This window comes from Apteryx rowi, unplaced genomic scaffold (genome assembly GCF_003343035.1).
Source record: "Apteryx rowi isolate R43461 unplaced genomic scaffold, aptRow1 scaffold_13, whole genome shotgun sequence".
In the NCBI taxonomy this organism is placed as follows: domain Eukaryota; kingdom Metazoa; phylum Chordata; class Aves; order Apterygiformes; family Apterygidae; genus Apteryx; species Apteryx rowi.
In genome coordinates this window covers 3238636-3257218 of record NW_020447530.1, presented here as the reverse complement: position 1 = coordinate 3257218, position 18583 = coordinate 3238636, and the positions used below count along the sequence as shown (strand labels likewise).

Here is an 18583-nt window from a genome sequence, read left to right as displayed (position 1 = left end):
ATTGCTTTAAATATACCTGATATTTTAAGGCTGTRAATAATAAAACATTATTGCACTTAGCAATATGACAGTTATTTCATTTAAAAACATGGAGCTGAGTCTAAAGAGCGGTAACAGGCTCCCCAAAACTTTATTGTTCCATAGGTCAACATGTTCAGACTTCCAAACCCAGGAAAATACAATACAGTRCTCAGGACTGCGCTGCCGGCAGGCACCTGAGGTTCATGTTTGAAGGCTTCTGGTTCTGCTCCTCAGCTGTTCTTAGCTGTTGAGAGGAAACATGAGAGCTGTGATCTCTAAAGTTTATCATGCAGATACTTACGTAGCAGCCTGGAGTTAATGGAACTATTTGTGCGTTATAAACTTAATCAGGTCTGAAAGATCAAGGTCTGAAGTCTCAAATTATAACAGACTCTATAGATGAGAAAAAGCCCTTTGAATTGTTCCCAGCAGAGCATTGGGAACCAGTAAAGTCCAACTGCAAATGACATATGTTACTTGTGAAATGAATTGGTATGTTGACGAACAGCCGAATTCCGCGTTGCCTCCATTTTCTGGGTGACCTTCCCGTGGAATCCCAAGAAAAGTTTGTTTCAGTAAACCAGCCTAGAGTTTTAGGCTCCTGTCTGGGAGGAAAGGGCCCAGTGCAGTTACCTGGCACGAACAGCTGGTGCTGCAGGTCGAGTGTTAAATGGTCGTGTGCTAATATTGGGAAGCTGCCGCTGAGAAAATGCCAAGTCTCCTGCTAAATTTCAGAATATGCAGGAAAATCTTTTTATCAAAGGGACACATGGATTACACCACCTTCCTAGGATCGTTYGTAGATAATCTATAAAGCAGCTCGCGTCTGGACTTTCACCCATCCAGACCTCAGTGTTGCCCGGGTGCTGGACGGATGGGAAAGCTGTCGTTTAGCTCAGGTTAAAGATCCAAAGCGGAGACTGAGTTTGGCACCACACCACGTACTGTGCCTTCCTGGGAATGTCGGGAGGGRGGGAAGAGCACCGTAGTGTGCCGTGCAACAGCTTTCGGGGTGTAAAGTCAAGTGATCACYGCTCACCTCTGAGAACTGAACGGAGCCATTGCAGTTGTGATGTGTTGGCAAAAACTCCCTTGTCTTTTGTGTTCTTTATGGGATGGCTAATACTCCCGTTTATTTTTAAAATCAGTTTTCCCRAAGTCACTTAAGAAGCAGGCATTAGGGTTCCGTTTAGAATAGTTGTAGGTTCCAAGTGTAGCGATTAATTCCCTAACTCCCAGTAGCTGCCACGGCAGCAGGAGGACTGGGTAACTTCATGAAAAGCATGGACCGAGGGGCTTACAGGCTTAGTCTGGGTTTGCTGAGGTGTGCGACTCCTGCCCAAAGCTGCTTGTTCTGTTGCAGAGATCCTCTCGCCTGTTCATATAGCAGCCGTAGAAATGTGAATCCATATAAAAGTAACCTGAAGTGGGTTACAGTTTACCACGGTGTTGTGGGCTGTAAGCTGCAGGTGTTGCGACTGGCCATGCAACAGGGAAAGTGTGAGCTTGCAGGAGCGCTGGCTGGAGCCGGCCTTGTTCATGAATCACAGCCCTACGTGTAGTTTGGAGATCCTGCGTTTGCTTTCCGTTTCTGCCATAAACTTGATGTGACGCAGGGCAAGTTACACGCTGGACTTCTGTGAAATTAGAACAATACCTACTTGTTTTCTTCATTTAGACTATGAGCTGTTTAGTACTTCCTCATGTTGTTTATTTTTTGGGCTCCTGCTCTCAGCTGAGGTTTCTTGCCACTCCGCTGATGTAAAGATCAAGAGCAGGAGTTGTTTTAGGAGATTTGAAGGAGTACTTGATGCTTAGGGAAAGGAGGTTGTTTGGGATTGTTGAAAGGAGTGAAGCTGAATTGGATAAGAAGGAGAGAAAAGTTGGGAGAACATGTTGCAAACACTGAGGAGGAGGATAATTGGCTATACTGCAGAGGAAGTAATTTGCTGTTTTGTTTTGTTCTTTAAACTTGTCTTTGATTACTGCRGTTAATCTAAGTGCATCCTTTATGTTTGGACAGGAGCGCGTTCAAAAGACATTTCCTCATCCAATAGACAAGTGGGCGATTGCTGATGCACAGTCTGCTATAGAGAAACGAAAAAGAAGAAACCCTCTCCTGCTACCTGTGGACAAAATACATCCTTTATTAAAGGTATTTAAAACAGCAACCTGATAACTACTACCTGATAACTAACCCGCCCCGGTCCCTCCAGCTGTATTGTTACTGTAAAAGTTATACTTTAAAAATATTTCTTCAATTTGTGTGAAAACTATTGTGAATAAGAATGTAGGTAAGTTTCTCATGTTGGCTGAAGGAGTTAAGAGTCACCACAGAACAGTACACATATTACTGTAGTGTGTAATAAATCTAAATCCCTAAGTCCATCATATTCTAGACCTTAGTTTGTTAATATGTTACTCTGCTTTGAAATATGACCAGTTATATTTTAACATAACTAAAATCCAAACAAACACAAATACCTTACCCACTTCAGTGACACCGTTCTAGAGCTTTGTTTCAAAATGCCGCAGAAGTCAAAGTAGAGGAATGGAATGGAAAACAAGTAGATCCTGTTCCTCATATGCCATCAACTAAGATGTGTATTGATTTCATTGTTGAGTTTCACTGATGCCTTCATTTTAAAATCAATAGATTCGCAAAGGCATAACAAAAGACCAAAGACAGACTGTATTATTGGCAGGTTTTGAGAAGGAGAGGGGCCATCTTGATTCTTAAATGTCATGTCGTTTACAACAGATATAGAACTCCTTGCTTATAGTCAAGGTTTAGTGTCATACAGTAAGTATCTACTCGTACCGTGCCCCTGTAGTTGAATTAAACACTGCGGTTTCTTTGGTTTTCTTCTATTTATTTTGCTTGTGCTTCAAAACTTAAAAAAATTGCCATTCTCCGGAGGTGGCATTGTTGCACCAACATTTCCCGCTAGCTTGAAGTAGATTGTGTAATCTCCTGTCTGCTCCTTTGAAGAAACATCATTCAAGCATAAGCAGAAATTAAAGCGCTTTTTCAGGAGTAGTCACTGTGCTCTTATATACGATGTCTCGGTTTGTGGTAGTTAATGAGATTGGGATAAATGTTTGGAAAGAAAAGCATCAAATAAGACCTTTCTAGAGAACGCTGGCTTTCATAAAGTCTGCTTTAGAAGTGTGTGGACATAGATAAAGAATGTGATTTTTAGAAGATACATCAAAACAGGATGAGAGAGACATTAGTTTATTCAAATGTGTGAACTTGTCTGTATTTATTCCTGGCAGTCCTGTCACAAACAGAGACTGCATGGTACGGTACGTGCAGTACAGAGCAAGGAGCACGTAGCTAAAAGAGCAGGTGCAACATTCATTGTGGGTTTTTTTCTGTCCAGACTTTTCTCTCTAATTATTTCATGTTAATACAAGTATGCAGATACCTTTGACTATACAAAGTGAAAAGCTAACGGGTGGACTAAAATGGATCGTAGCGTGTAAGAGGTTGAGCATACAGTCCGTAGTTTCATTAAAGACAACTTTTTCTGTCAGAAACAAATTAAAATGTAGTGTGCTCTTTTCTCAAGAGTCCAGATTTGGGCCACAGTCCCTGCAGTATACATAGATGTAGACTAGCATTTGGGTACAAGGGTAATTCCAGTGAGGTCCCTTCCCTTGAAGGAACCCTATTTTTAAGATTTATTTTTAGGGGAAGGATTACTGTAAGTTCTCTAGCTTTTCATCTGGTCTGTATATGGCAAAATGTCGTAGGGAATTATTTGCAAGCGTTTCCTTTGACCCTGTTGATTGAATTTTCATTTGCTGTCCTTTGCCCTGGCTGTTACATTGCTGTGAATTATCAACACAGACAAGATTAATTTCAGTAGAAACAAAATGTATGAATTGTTAKTCAGAATGAATTTCAGGAATAAATAGCATTGTTGTTTTTCTTGTTTTCAATTTGCAGGAGGTCCTAGGTTATAAAGTAGATTACCACGTCTCTCTGTATATTGTGGCTGTCTTGGAATACATCTCAGCTGACATCTTAAAGCTGGCTGGAAACTATGTTTTCAATATACGACACTTTGAGATCTCCCAGCAAGACATAAAAGTGTCAATGTGTGCTGATAAGGTAAGGAGATGGGATTAAAATTGTCTTTTGGAAAGATAAGGAGGTAGATACGGGAGATAATATTTAAAAAACTCATCCAAAATAAGATATGAGAGACACTAGTCTTATATTCATAAACATCTCTYTTTTTTTCTATGGCAGGCCTGTCACAGTAAAGACTTAACCTGTGTCAATTAAGCCTGTTAAATTTTGGAACAGTAGGGCTTCTTATAAAACAATATAAGGATGGAAAATGATACTGTCCTTTATTTACCAGCTGTGTTAACGTCCTCCTGATGTCACTTTGTAGTGATGGCTCTTTTCTTCTTTAYGGCACAAAAAAGAACCTTTAGTTTTCGTCCTCATTAAAATGAGAAACATTTTTGTTGAATTTTATCTTCATCAGGAGGGTTTTGTCAAAAGCTTGTTCAAGATGCCTTGTTTTCAAAGTTGGTTCTGCATGAATTGTAACTTGTTTTCTAGGTCGAACTAACTTATAAAGGGGAAAATTGCTTTGGCAACTGATCCAGCCTTCTCCTGCCAAAGTTTAAATATTACTCCCTTGTGAAAGTGATCACAGAAAGTATTGTATTAAAAACTCAAAGGATTTCTCTGGACACATTGAAACAGTTGAGCTTGAACCAAGTGTAAAAATCAGGCTTTCCTCTGATTTTTTTTTTTTTTTTAATAAATTAAATTTCTTTGCTAGGTTTTGATGGATATGTTTGATCAGGATGACATTGGTTTGGTTTCTCTCTGCGAAGATGAACCCTCTTCTTCTGGGGAACTCAACTACTATGACCTAGTGAGAAATGAAATTGCAGAAGAAAGACAATATCTGCGGGAGTTGAATCTGATAATAAAAGTATTTCGGGAAGCTTTCCTATCTAACAGAAAGTTGTTCACACCAAATGTAAGTCCTTTAATAGGTTATTGATGTGTAATGCTAATTTCTCCATTGGCAGCCATAGCATATCAATTTTACATTAACTGTATTAGATGTAAAATTAAATTTGCTTTATTGTATGCTAGTGCATAACAACAGCTGACTGTGAAATAAAATGGAGAAATTGCCATTCATAGTCTGAAGACTACTGCTCTCGGTGAGGTTTAATAGTCAAGATTCCCTGTTGGATGCCAGCAATAGCTAATGCCCTTTGGTCAAGTATGTAATAGTGACACTTTTGCTTAAAACAAAAATTCACAGTTATCTACCTGCATGCACAGTGAATGCAGATGAATGCTTGAATTGACATTTGAAGTCTACTCCAGGGCACCCCTCTCTGCAGAAACTGCAAAGAAATCAGCCCTTGGCCCCAGATTCTCTAGCGTATGATTGTGAAGGAAATCTATTTTGATAACTGCTTGAAACTGTATTTGTGGCAAAGTCTGTTTTCAGGAGGCTGGAGTCTTTTAAAAAAAACAAAAAAAAAAMCCAAAAAACTCGGCTCTTGCGAGAGAAGAAATAATAATGAGAGATCGGTGAATCCTTCAAGTGAGAGGAAGGAGAAGGGGACCAGGCCAGCAGAACCTGCACTGGGATTCTGCGGTAGTTCCAGAACGTTAGAGAGAGGCAGCAGGAGACGTTCCCATTACAGCTGAGCGTGGAGGTTCCTCAGTAGCTGACTGGGTATCGGAGAGTTGTGCAAGTGTTGGGACAGAACTCAAATGAAGAAGGTGGGAGGAGAAGGGAGCAATGTGTTGGAGCTGAGGAGTATTCTTCCGTTATATGGGAATGGGTATGAAAGATTTACAAATTGCTTGTCCCCATGAAGAGATCGCCATGGTCTTGGGGCTGTCAGGAGATAAAGCGAGCTGCAGTGTTAGGCTGGGGCGAGTTAGGTAGAAGGCTTTAAAGAAGAGTGTTTCAGAGGGACTGAGGGAAGAGTGCAGGTCGTCAGAAGAGACTGCATAGTTGGGAGTGTTTGAGGGGTGTGGATTTGAAAAATCTAAAAACAGATTTGAAAAAGGACAGTTCCTTCTCTGAACCCAAGTAGTATTTAGCTAAAGTAGTTAAGTAGCTGCTTTAGTTTTACCTGTGGTTTTGAGGATCTGACCTTAGAGCTGCTTTTAAATTGCCTCCTTCATGTTGTGTTCTGAGAGACAAGAATCAGCAGAAGGGAAAATAACAGCTGTGAGCTGTGGCTGAAAAGGCCAGACGTTTCTGTCCGAAGCAGTGAACAGCCTGTGCCAGGACTGCTGCTGCTGCGGCCTGGGAAGGCTGGTGTGCTTGCTTTCACTGGGGTTAGAATTATGCAATATTGGATGGGCCCAGACAAGCCTGCTGGGCTGGGAAAACCATGTAACTTAACTTTCTTCCTAGCTCTTTGTTGGCTCCTCTCCACTTGCCTTTTGGTTCAGACTTCACTAAAAACACTCTGGTATTTATATAAACAAAATGCATGATTCTGAATGCTACTAAGGTATATTTTATATTTGCAGGATATCGATGTGATATTTAGCAACATTTCAGATATTCATGAGTTGACAGTGAAGCTTTTAGGATTGATTGAAGATACTGTTGAAATGACTGATGAAAGTAGCCCGCATCCTTTGGCTGGCAGCTGCTTTGAAGATCTTGCAGAGGTAAGTTTTTTAAATCATTGTTCTGTTTTCTTAATAAGCTTTGGGTCAGGACTGATATTTGATAAATTTACAGCTGTAAAAGGTCCTTTTAATAAACTCCGAACAGAGATGTTCCCTACCCATTCTTTATTAGGTAGGCTAAAGTGTACTCAAAGTATTTTCTACCTGTCACAGAAATCATATCTAGTATGTAAATACAAAACTAAAATCTTCTTTGGGAATGGGAAAGCTACAGTGCTGTAGGGATGCGGATTTGAAAAGTAATTAGCTGGGATTGCTTCCTGAAAGAAGGTGGTCTTTTTTTTCTTTAGGAATTGGTGTCAGGCCCAGCACTATGCAAAAATCCTAGCAGGTGGACCTAGCTCTGCAAGATGTCCGAGTGACTTGCCTTACTCTGTAAACTGGACTAATTCAAACAAAATGTGTTCTTAATTCAGACGAATGCATTATTGCACATCTAGATTGGGAAATATTTCTGCAAAGTAATGACTGGAAAGGAATGAAGTATCAAGAGAGACACACAAAKGAGCAGGAACACACCATGCAGCCTTGTAGCAAAAGGGCTATTGATATTCATTGACCTATAAAAGTAAAGTTTTTGAAAAAGTGCTTTACAGTGAGATAGCTCACTGTATCAGTTCATTCAATCAAAATAAGATAGGAATATAAGTACCTTCATGACCTGAGAACAGAGTATGAAATGACTCTGTAATTGAGCAGAGAAAGGCAGAACAAAAAGCAGCATCTGAAAGGTAACAGGACAGTTCAGCTTAGAAATAAGGCACGCCTTTCCAAATGTCAGGTTAGCTAACTCTTGGAACAACTTATCAAGGTAGGTGTGGAGTTTTTGCTGCCTTTGAACATGTTTGAATCAAGCCTAGTCCTTCTTGAAAGGTGTATTGAGCCCAGTGTTTTGAGCTAAAACATAATCAGGTAAACCCTGTGGACATCAAATGAGGTGTTCTGGCCTGCGTGTGTGAGTGTGTGTGCCTGGGAATGCATCTCAGATGAGCCACACGGTGAATAAGAAGTTAATGTTTTTATCTCAAAATTACTATATTTATACAGAAAATGGCAACCAGTAACTTTTCTATTTCACTTTTATGTACGTTCAGTTTTTAAAATCAGAGGAGTGCATGAGCGTACCAGTGCTGTCTGCAAAACAACTGCGTTTTGTTTGGGTGTGAAGAATACGTGTCCTTCAGCCCATATACTCTTCAGCCCACTTATGAATATACCATAAAGATCAAGTTTTGCTGGCCTTACTTGAATAAGCTACCACTCATACAATAGAAAAGTCTGGTTGAATTTTGGTTTACTTCTTAAGATGTTAAAAGCATAAATTGCTTATATAATGGTGACGAGAAGCATTTGAACAGTGGATTAAAGTAAATAGCTATTACATAAAAATTGAAAACCAAATCTTAAAATTTGAAATAGTACAGCACAGTTCTGGAAAACATACATATGTGTTTATTGCAAAAGTTACTCTTAGACATCCTGTTCTTTAAGGGAAACAAATCCTTTTCAATGAATAAAAATCTGACTTGCTTTTTATTAACCGAAAAACTTAGGAATTGAGGAACAGATTATTCTTCAAACCTACTTTTTATACAGGTGGTAAGTTTGAATTTAAAAATTCAAGTAGCACAGAGTGAGACCTACTTAACAACTAGCCTGTTCGATCGTCTCGCTTTATATTCTCTTTTTGTGAATGTGTGCAAAAGGGATCATTAAAGAAAGATTTACAAGTGAGGTGTTTGTTTGCTCTGGCTATGTTACTGCCAAGCTTGCTCACTTAGGGTTTCCGTTAAAAGATGTTTTTGCTCGTTTGGAAACGTGTTTAAAACAAATAGCCCTTGCATGCTGGCGTTTTCGTGCTTTGTCTGTTTTTCTGCATTGGTTCTCTGAAAGGTTTTAACAAAAATATTTTAATGTTTTTGAGATAAGGAAGTATGGGGAAAATGAAACAATTTTCCCTGGGGCGGAGGGAATTAAAAAACATGATGCCTGACACGTAAGAGTAGGAAATGGAAATTTGTTAATATCCTGATTATCAGTTAGGATTTTTTACTTGGTGGCGAATTTTACAATTCCAATTACCACAGTATGATTGTCTTAGATAATCTCATTAGCAATATTTTACTAGTGGCAAGAGAACCTCAGAACAGAGGGCAGGGTGTCTTTGTGCCTGCTTTGAAGGGGTCTTCAAAAGGCAGCTATGAAAAGCAAGGCTGCTGTCGGTAGACTGTAGATTTGTTCTGATGGTATTTGCATTTTACCTGGAAACATTCTCGATATGCACACAGTGAGAAGGGTGGGAGCCGCTGCCCTAAAGTAAAAGGGGCTGAAATGTACAGACGCCGATCCAGAACTGTGCGCTGTATTAATATAATTTGTATGGGCRTCAAATAAACACGTCTCCATAGCATAAATGTGAGAAATCAACTTTGATATTTGAGTAGCTTTTGCAAAAGCTATATTCAACAGAACTGCAAGCGTAACAACCGTGTCCAGCGCTGGGCTCCCCAGAACAAGGAAGACATGAATTTATTGGGGCAAGTCCAGCGAAGGGCCACAACGATGATTCGGGGACTGGAGCATCTGTCACACGAGGAGAGGCTGAGGGAGCTGGGAGGGTTTAGCCTGGAGAGGAGCAGGCTCGGGGGATCTTCTCAATGTGTATAAATATCTGATGGGGGGGAGTAAAGAGGACGGGGCCAGACTCTTCTCAGTGGTGCCCAGTGACAGGACAAGAGGCAAYGGGCACAAACTGAAGCACAGGAAATCCCACTTGAACACAAGAAAACACTGCTTTACCGCATGCGTGGCTGAACACAGGAACAGGTTGCCCAGAGAGATTGTGGAGTCTCCATCCTTGGAGACAATCAAAACCCGACTGAACTTGGTCCTGGGAAATGTGCTCTAGGTGACCCTGCTCGAGCAGGGGGTTGGACCAGACGATCTCCAGAGGTCCCTTCCAACTCCAGCTATTGTGTGATTCTGTTACGTTTTGAGCAGCACTTCCAGCTCTGCCCTGTGCTTGTGCCCTGTGGCACCGAGGATAGAGCCTATGGAGCAGCTGTAGCCGTCTTTCCGTTCCTGCTACCTAGGGATGCACGCTGGACCCAAACCCTGTGTCTGATACGCTGCTTCGCAGAGGTTTATGTTCATTATTTCTTGGCTAGTATGGCAAGAATAAATATATATGCGGTGTTTTCTCCCCCCACCTTTAATTTGGATCTTTCAAAGCTAAGACCCCGTACTGTATGCTTGTACATCATGGGCAGGGGTGGAGTGTGCCGAAAAGGCAGACTGTAAACTGGATTCAGATTCTGCTCAAGGAGATTGGCCTGTTCAGTAAGAAAGTGTATCTCTTGGTTTCTCTTTGGCTGCTGCTGCTGCTGACTTGCCAAACCTTTTGTTTCACCACCACCTTATATTTCACCGCAAGATACAATCTAGTGTGGATTGACAATGACAGTTGACAGTGATGATTAGAATTTGCCTGTAGAAGGAGAGCACATTCTTTGTCTCTCTTCCCCGCAAAGAGTTTAATGACAGCTGCACCATGAGCAAGGCAAGAAATCCCCTRGCCCCTCTGCCAATAGAAGACCTGAGACTTTACCTAAATGTTCAAATGAGCTTTTGTGGTGTTTGGTACTCCAAACTTCTRCAGCATATATTCAGACAAACGCTTTTGTATTAAGGTGGAAAGAGGTATGTGCTTGTTCTGGGCATACTGCCATCAACACAGGATAATCCAGTGATTCATGAGTGATTCAGCCCAGTGAATCTTCAGAGACTCAAGAACAGCCTGGCGGGCTTTGGAGCAGGTGATCTATGGGCAGTCATAAATTATTCTTACAGAAGTTTGTGTATGGTCAGGATTTCGTTTCATTCAGCCTGCAGTTCGTCTCATAGAATTGCAGCTAGATACCCCATCCAGGCTCGAGGGGTTTGCACCTGAAAATCTTGGTGTTATCCTGCCTATTATCATATCTCAGGAACAGACTGCTAGATGTACCCAGCAGATTTTGGTGGAGGTTTTCTGTCCAGAGGCTRTGGAGGCCTCAACTTTATCCAGGCTTTATTTTATCCTGTCACTGAGTATACCATGTCTGAAATGGTGGGATTGTATTTGAACTCCATTAAGATTTCTCTTGTTTTCCAGTAATCTGCTGGACACGCTGCTCAGCCTACTCTTGCTTCTCAATAGAAGAAGTTTCACAAGAGCCAAATGCATACTTGCCTACTGGTCAAAGAGTATTAGCCTCAAAAGACTCTCTGGAGCCCTCTCGGAGGGCGTTCCTCTGAGACTCGATCAGACTAGTTACTTTGTCCCAGGGTGAGATATCGTCCCAGTCTTATAACATGGCCAGAAAAGTGTGCAGATGTCCAGTGCTTGTGACTGACCGTCCTTGTGTGATGTTTCCTGCTAAGGTGGTGGTACAACAATGCCTCCTTGTGACAGTCTCCAGAGTTCGTCTGAAGTGTCACCTCACTTGTGCTTCTTTCCTAAGTGTTGTTCCTCATCGACGGAGAGGAGGTTTTCTAACCTTGGCGTTTCCAAAATTCTTCTTTAATCAGCATTGTGCATAGGAGTAATATATGCTTGCATAGTGGGCTGCACGGTGGTGGTATAATTCATAGGGCCAATATGCACTATAGAGTAAATTACTGTTCCTTGTGGAATGTGAGTAGACCGAAAGCAAGAATTTTTCTTGGTTCCCGTTGTTTCAGTAAGGCAAAATTTGTGTTAGTGGTGTGGTGAGATTGAGGGATGCTGAGAAAATGTGTGCTTTTAAAATTCAGAAGAAATGACTTGCAGTTTACTAAATATTTTTGTTTTCCAAAATTTAAATTTTCTTAAAGTTCCACTTGTGTTTGAGCTTACTAAAGGAATGAATTGTACCAACTGGAACAGAAATATCCTCCGTCCTTCTTGTATGTATATAATTCTCTGTCTTTATTTAGGAGCAAGCCTTTGATCCGTATGAAACCTTGTCCCAGGATATTCTCTCTCCGCAATTTCATGAGCATTTTAATAACTTGATGGCAAAACCTGCTGTTGCTCTCCACTTTCAGGTAAGTGTAGATAAATACAGAATTCCTTTGGTTCTCATGTTTTGAAGGTTTGGAGTTTGTCAGTAATTGCTTACTTCCTACTGGTCTGTGCTAGAGRAAGAAATTGCCTGGGATTCTGGATTGTCTCTGGATTCTGACCTTTTATCAGTGTAAGATACTTGGACTCTGCCCCTTCTTGCAAAAACTGGACACAGCTCTGACCCATCCATGAGTCTTTTGCAGGTTTTTTTTTTGTGCTCACATCAGATTCCTTGCTTCCCACTATGAAAATAGAGGGTGACCTCTCAGGCCTGCCGCTTCCCTGTTGTGCCTTTTAATGCCAAACACGGGCATCAAGGAACAATATTTTAGTTTTCTTCCTTACATGTCCCAGGTCCCTTGTTTGGAGTTGAGACTGGGACTGGCACTTTTTCCTGAATCATTCCTTTAATAGCACTATCCACCAAGTTCATGTGTGACTTTTTTTTTCTTCTTTTCCCCCCTTCTGCCAATGTGGCAGATCTGCTGTTCAGAAGCCTAACTTTGTATTCGGAAGWGTACTTAAAGGAGCTGTGTTCAGTCACTGGTGCTTCCAGCTTAAACCCCTGGTGGTAGAGCTCAGTCTGCACAGTTTGTCGGGGCCTGCATCCCACTCTGCAAGCTGAGGTTCCTCTGAACCTTTCCTTCCGGGCGGGTGTTTCCTCTTCAGCTCTGAGCGCTTGGTAAACTGGAACATCTCACTCTTAAAGATTACTTAGGAATGAAGTAAATGTAAAGCCCAAAGCCCTATTCCAGTTTAAATAGGTAATTGAGTCGTTTGACAATGAATCTGGCCTCCTCTCTGGCTCTCCTCACCAGAAGGCAGAGATCCAAGCTCTGGGCCGTGGACGTGTATGAGCTGTCTCTGGCAATTGCAGAGAGGTGCAGCCAGAAGTCTTAAACTGGGGGTGAGTTCATTTCCAAAAAGGAGATCAGGTAATTCAGTTTCTGTTTAGTAGTTACCTTGGTATGTAAGATAACAGGGATTTCACCATCCTTTGGAAAATTTCTCCTCACCTTATCATCTGAATTATTGTGTTAGTTAACTGCTGGGAATGGGAAGGGATTTCTGACTCATTTTCGAACTCATGAACTTGTGATTCTCAGTTTCTGAGAGGGGTTACTAATATTAATTTCTTCTGTATTTGATGAGACCTCCGTATTTCTGTGCTATATTGGATGTAAATTGAAGCACAGCATCCATAATTGGAAGGAGAGGGACATTAGAGAGAACTTGGTGACATGTTTGATTATATAGGAATCCTGGTTGGTCTCGAATATTCCACTGTTTCCTTTAAATGCTGCAGCAAACTGATTTCTGTGGCCCCCAGTAAAACATCTGTTTTGGAAGTGGGTATGAGCATTGCTGGAAATACGTTCAAGCATTCTTCATCCTGAGATGTGGCAGTTCACCCTGGAATAACGTATGCGGCTTAGCTGTAGACACTGCGTTATTCCGAGGTGGCGTCACCTTGAGCTAGTGCTAACTGATGAGTGCAAACAGAGCTGCAATATAAAGGTGCTACGGGCTGCGATACGAGCACCTTTGCCTGAATTAAAGGGTGCTTATAAAATGTCTGCTGGGTAGCTTGCTCTCCTAGCTTTTATATTTGGTTTGCCACTACTAGCAAAAACGCAGGCCGTTGCACTGATTGCCATGTTCAAGGAGGCTGATTCTGCCAGGATTTATTGTGGGGCCGGGGCGCTTTCAGAGCTACGGCTTTGCTAGTGAGCATGCATCAAAATCCACTCCAAGCTGTTGATAGGAAAAGGTGCTTGCAGTGTCTGGAAATGGGTGTTTACAGGTTCTGTTTACTTGCTGACAGGGAATTTCTTTGTCTCTGAATCTTACCTAAGAGTCTCATTAGACAAAAACGTTTTTGCAAACTGTGTCGTCTTCCTCGCTAGCAGATGTAATCGGTAGGATGCTGGAGGAACGTGGATTGGAAGGGGCACCCTGGGTGTCTCTAATACAACCCTCTTGCTCAAAGYAGGGCTGGCTTCAGAATCAGATCAGGTTGCTCAGGGCCTTTTCCAGTCCAGTTTAGAGTATTTCTGTGTAAGTAATCTTGTTTATTTTTCCTTTTCAGTCTACTGCTGAAGGGTTTAAAGAAGCTGTACGATACGTCCTCCCGCGACTCATGCTCATCCCAGTCTATCATTGTTTGCACTACTTTGAGTTACTACAGGTACCACTCCACACTCTTGTTTCCTGCTGAAAACATTTCTTAATGTGAATTTGAGCTTTTAAATAGACAATTAGATTTCACTTACTGCTTCTGAAAATCTGATAAACATTAATTTCATACCAGTTAGCATATGTCTGAAAAGTAAATCCACATGAAAAGAAATCTTTGGAAGCATCTATTGCTCTGATCTGAATGTTTAAAGTAGCTATATATTTTATAAAATTAAGCAAACTTTTATTGAATCTGAAATTTAATATAGTTAAAATGTAATGTGGCAATCTTTCAATTCCTTGTTTCTGTGGATTCTAATTTTCTTCTCCATTCAGAAGAAGGTAAGCATAATTCAAATCAGTATTCTGTCTCAAGTCACACTCCAGTTGCAATTCAGCGGATCTTGTGGGGGACGGGGAGGGCATTTCCGTTCAGCAGAAAGAATAATCTGTTCTTAATGTTCAGCCACTTGTCTTGAGTCCTAAATGGAAGAGATTTAGTAAAAAATACCATCTGTCAAAGCATACCGCACTTTCTCCATATTAAGGAGGAATGAAAATAAATAGCTGGTTTCTCATTTTGTGTATTCTAAGAAATGACATTGATTAAATGTTCAGGCTTTATGGAATTCCAATTTAGATGATAAAAAGTTATCCTTGTAGGATATATTTCAAGGATCTTATCACACCAGTTCTTTATGTTGGCGTCTCATCTGTATTTATAAGCGAATCTGAGTATTGCAGCATTATTTATTTTAGAACAGCCTTTGTTTGTTTGACCATAGGTTACTTGCACTTATTTTATTCTGATGTGCACTAGCAAGATAGTCCGATCAGTAGATATTTCCCTTGGGTATAACAGCTAAAAGCCAAAAATTAACTAAGCATGTATCCGTTTGCTTACAAGCAAATGTTTCTGCTATGAGTTACGAGAAGAGAGGCCAGCAGTCAGCAAAAATGTAGCATCTGAGATCTGTAATGATCATACTTGAATAAGAAAGAGTAGTGTTGCTGTAGAAAATGCAGTATCTTGAAAAATACTTAGAGCTTTTTAAAATAGCTGAAGATAGTGTGAAAAAAGTTTCTGTTTGCCCCGTTGTGCTGGGAAAGTTTGTAAGGCTTATAGAGTTATGCGAATGATTAAATGGGAAATACTTAAATTAAATGGGTGAAATATCCTGTGGGTTTAGTCTACATTTTATTAATGGCATCCGAARTTACACTTTTTTTTTTAAGTTCTCAATGTAAAAAGTGATAATAGCAGTGTTGTACTGACGTAATTGTTATATGGTTTTCCTTTGTATTTCAAAAGATTTACTTGTATGAAGGAAGAATAGGAAACTTTGCAACATAAAACCTATATAATACAATGTAAAATCTTCTCAGAAGTAAAGAATCTCAAGCTAAAAAACGGGGTTGTTTTCAAACTAGTTCTGTGATTAATACCTAACGTATAACTTTTTTATAGTTTCGTCTAATTTTCATTATCTGTGCTGTGACTTTTTGCATATCACAACTTAGATAAGGAAAATATGGCTGGTTTAATTTGAGTCATGAACCACACATCTCCAACATATGAATTACTAGTATTTTGTGGAAAGGTTTAAATCCAAGTGATTTCAATAAATTTTAATTCAGGAGGCCTTTCTATTGATAGTTTAGAAAAAAGTTGTCAAAGCTAAAAAAAAAAAAAAAACAACACTCTAACCTTTGGTAAACTTTTCTCCAGATTGCTGGACTATCTCTATTGAGATCAGAAACTTTACACTGCCTTAGTTTTAATATTTGCTTTCATAAAGCTTGTGTTTCTATCGGGAGCTCTTCACAAAAGAAAATGCACAAAAACAGATCAAAGAGCTAAATGATGTCAGCACAAGCGCAGCCCAGGTCTGCCCATCTTGCTGTGAAATGAGCACTGATAGCTTTGTAAATAATGTCTCTCTCTCTCAAAATACTTTAACTTCCCTTTCCCTAAGGGTCAGTTGCATTTTTACATATGATAAGTCTCTGGAACTTCTTAAAATGTTCTTGTTTCACATTCGAAAGGCATCAYTGGTTTAGTGACCTGTATTCTGGTGAAGGTGGGACTGATTGTGTCTTAAAGCTAGGAATTAGAGTGCATCAGGATGAAGTTAAAGAATGACATCTTAGGCCCCAGCTTTGGAAATAGCCAAGCATATGCCTGGTTTTACAGCTACAGGTACCCTAGTCTCTGCAAAGATATTACTTAAAGGTACTTAAACATGTGACACAGTTACTTGCATATAAATCCTTGTGGTATTTAAGCTATGCACTGTTTGGGCATTTTTTAGTGAAATGACACCTGTATTATTGATGGGAGTTTTGTTTTGACAGTTTTGTAATTTTAAATTTAAGATTGAATGTTTTGCATATAGACTTGGTAGTTGGTTTCTCTAGTGACAGTAAAGGCTGGTTGCTATTTCTGTTCTAAACATGGCACAGAGAAGACAATTCATTTTTTGATAGCCTGTCTTAAGTCTGCAATGCTGTAAGATTTTTTTTTCGGTCTCTTGGAGGCTTTGAGCCAGCTCATAACTCCAGTTAATATTGATAGGTCGGCCTTTTACATGCACGTTCTTAAAACTGTCTCACATCTTTGAAGAATGAATTTTGGCATCTCCCTTAGTTTTCTTTATACCTGTAACTTGAATAGTACAACAGGATGCTATGTGAATAATGATATTAGACTCTGCCTTATTTTTTTTTTTTTAACTAGGGAATTTTAGTAATGGGAGTGGTGAAATTTGACTTTTATGCAAAGGGTGCAGGATTTCTGAGTAGAATTAGAATTCAGCTGCAGTGATCGACACTTACCTGTCTGCAGTCATCTTCTCCTTGCAGGCACTGAGCAGAGCATCTTAAATACCGCTCTGTAAGGAATAATGGTAAATACTGCCCCTTTTGTTGCGATTGCTTCAGTTTCAGGCTTAAAATTCAAACTTCATGATGTATTTTGAAGACATGCTACATGTACAGCAGTGATTTTTAAAAAGCACACTACTTTTAGGGACAGAGAAATATTTATTCAGCAGTATTAATATGTTATAAGCTTTTAGTATTGCCTCTCTGTTACCACTGTATTTGGCTCTAGTGGCCTTGTTGGAAGACTATCTGGCAAAAATGGAAGCAGAAAAGCAATAAAATATTTTCCTGCCTTTGGTAGAGAGGGAAGCTAAGATTGAGACTGCTCACCCTAAAGGAAGTTACCAAAAAACATTCAGACAACTCAGTTGAGAGATATGAAATAAAAYAGTGAATGACTTGCAGAAGAGCAATGATACTTGCTCTTTTGCAGAATGCAGAAGCTAACAGACAGGAATTAAATTAAAAATTTAAAAGCTAAACCCTTCTTAAATCCTCTCTTATCAGTCTCTGGAGTTCAGGATCATAAGACAGTAATACTGAAGTCTCTGAGTAAGCCTGGTCGTGTTTGGTTTTTCCTTTTATCGGGGAGGGAGAACAGAAAACAGTCAACAGAAAACAAAGAGGAGCATGTTAGTGCGCTGTCTTTCAATTTTGTGTTTTAAATAGCATATCCAGAGCATGGGATTACTTTCACCTATTTACCCAGAAGAAAACCACCGTCCTTGTCAGGAGACTCGGGGTACAGGTCAGGCACAGATCTTCCATTCCCCATGAAGCAATACCACAGCCGTACAAAAGCAGATCCTGTAGGCAAAGTAAGCTACCCCGGCTGTACACGGGATGGCACCTTGGCCCCGGAAAGCGCTTTCTCCCAGCCTCCAGCGCAGCCACAGTTCCACTCAAATCATGAGTTATTTCTTCATGCTTGTCAAATATGGAGACCCAAAGAGCCACTTTCATGACTAGACATCAAGCAACAGCCTGAAACACCCRRRATTTCTTACCATGTGTCACTTGCCCTCCACGTTTTTGTGGTCAGCTAAGCAGTTAACAAGGAAGCACATGATTAATTCCTTTAAAGATACTTTAGTTCATTGTTTCTTGTTAAAAGCATYGGTTGCAGTGCAATAGTTTGATGTACAGCAACGAAAACGTGCTCGATTTACACGCACAAGCCATTAAACAAGAGTACACAGCCTTTCCTGTAGCCTTTCCAAATGAGCACTACCACGACAGCTGACACTCAGCTTTCTGATTGTTCTCATGAGCTCTCAAAAAGTGATGAAAATAGTGTTCCAAACACCAGTCAAAGAGTTGACAAGAATTGAAAGAGAAGCAGACTTTTACATGAATCAGTCAGAGGCAGAGCCGAAAGGACTGATGCTTGGGATTCTGGGCGTATGTCTGTGATAAGAGTATATACCTTCTGTGGCACGTTAGTGTGCAGTTTTTGTAACGAGTGGTGTCTGTACATTATCCTCAAGCATTTTGCACGAGAGCCTGATAGACTAGTTAGTCTGCTACTTTGGCAGTGCTGCCTTGTGCAGGGAGCTCTTYGTGGGCCTGCAGGCTCAGATCTTAGGGCTGCCGTAGTTGTTACAGGCTGCGATAATATTTGCACACTGACACATTCTGCCTCCRTGCAGTGATTAGGGTCTGTGCAARTCTTTCAAGCTGCAGAATCTTCCTSCRTGGCGCAGAAACCC

The 18583-nt window shown here is 40.4% G+C and overlaps 1 protein-coding gene across 1 annotated transcript in view; it reads left to right on the top strand.

The window, feature by feature from the left end:
- The window catches only part of SOS2 (SOS Ras/Rho guanine nucleotide exchange factor 2), a 56048-nt gene that overhangs the window by 14341 nt on the left and 23124 nt on the right, over window positions 1-18583 (top strand). Inside the window, exons 5-10 of the mRNA XM_026056068.1 lie at window positions 2045-2176; window positions 3977-4141; window positions 4830-5033; window positions 6563-6706; window positions 11684-11794; window positions 13903-14001. Of these exons, the coding sequence (XP_025911853.1) occupies window positions 2045-2176; window positions 3977-4141; window positions 4830-5033; window positions 6563-6706; window positions 11684-11794; window positions 13903-14001 (855 nt within the window). The remainder of the gene's footprint in view (window positions 1-2044; window positions 2177-3976; window positions 4142-4829; window positions 5034-6562; window positions 6707-11683; window positions 11795-13902; window positions 14002-18583) is intronic.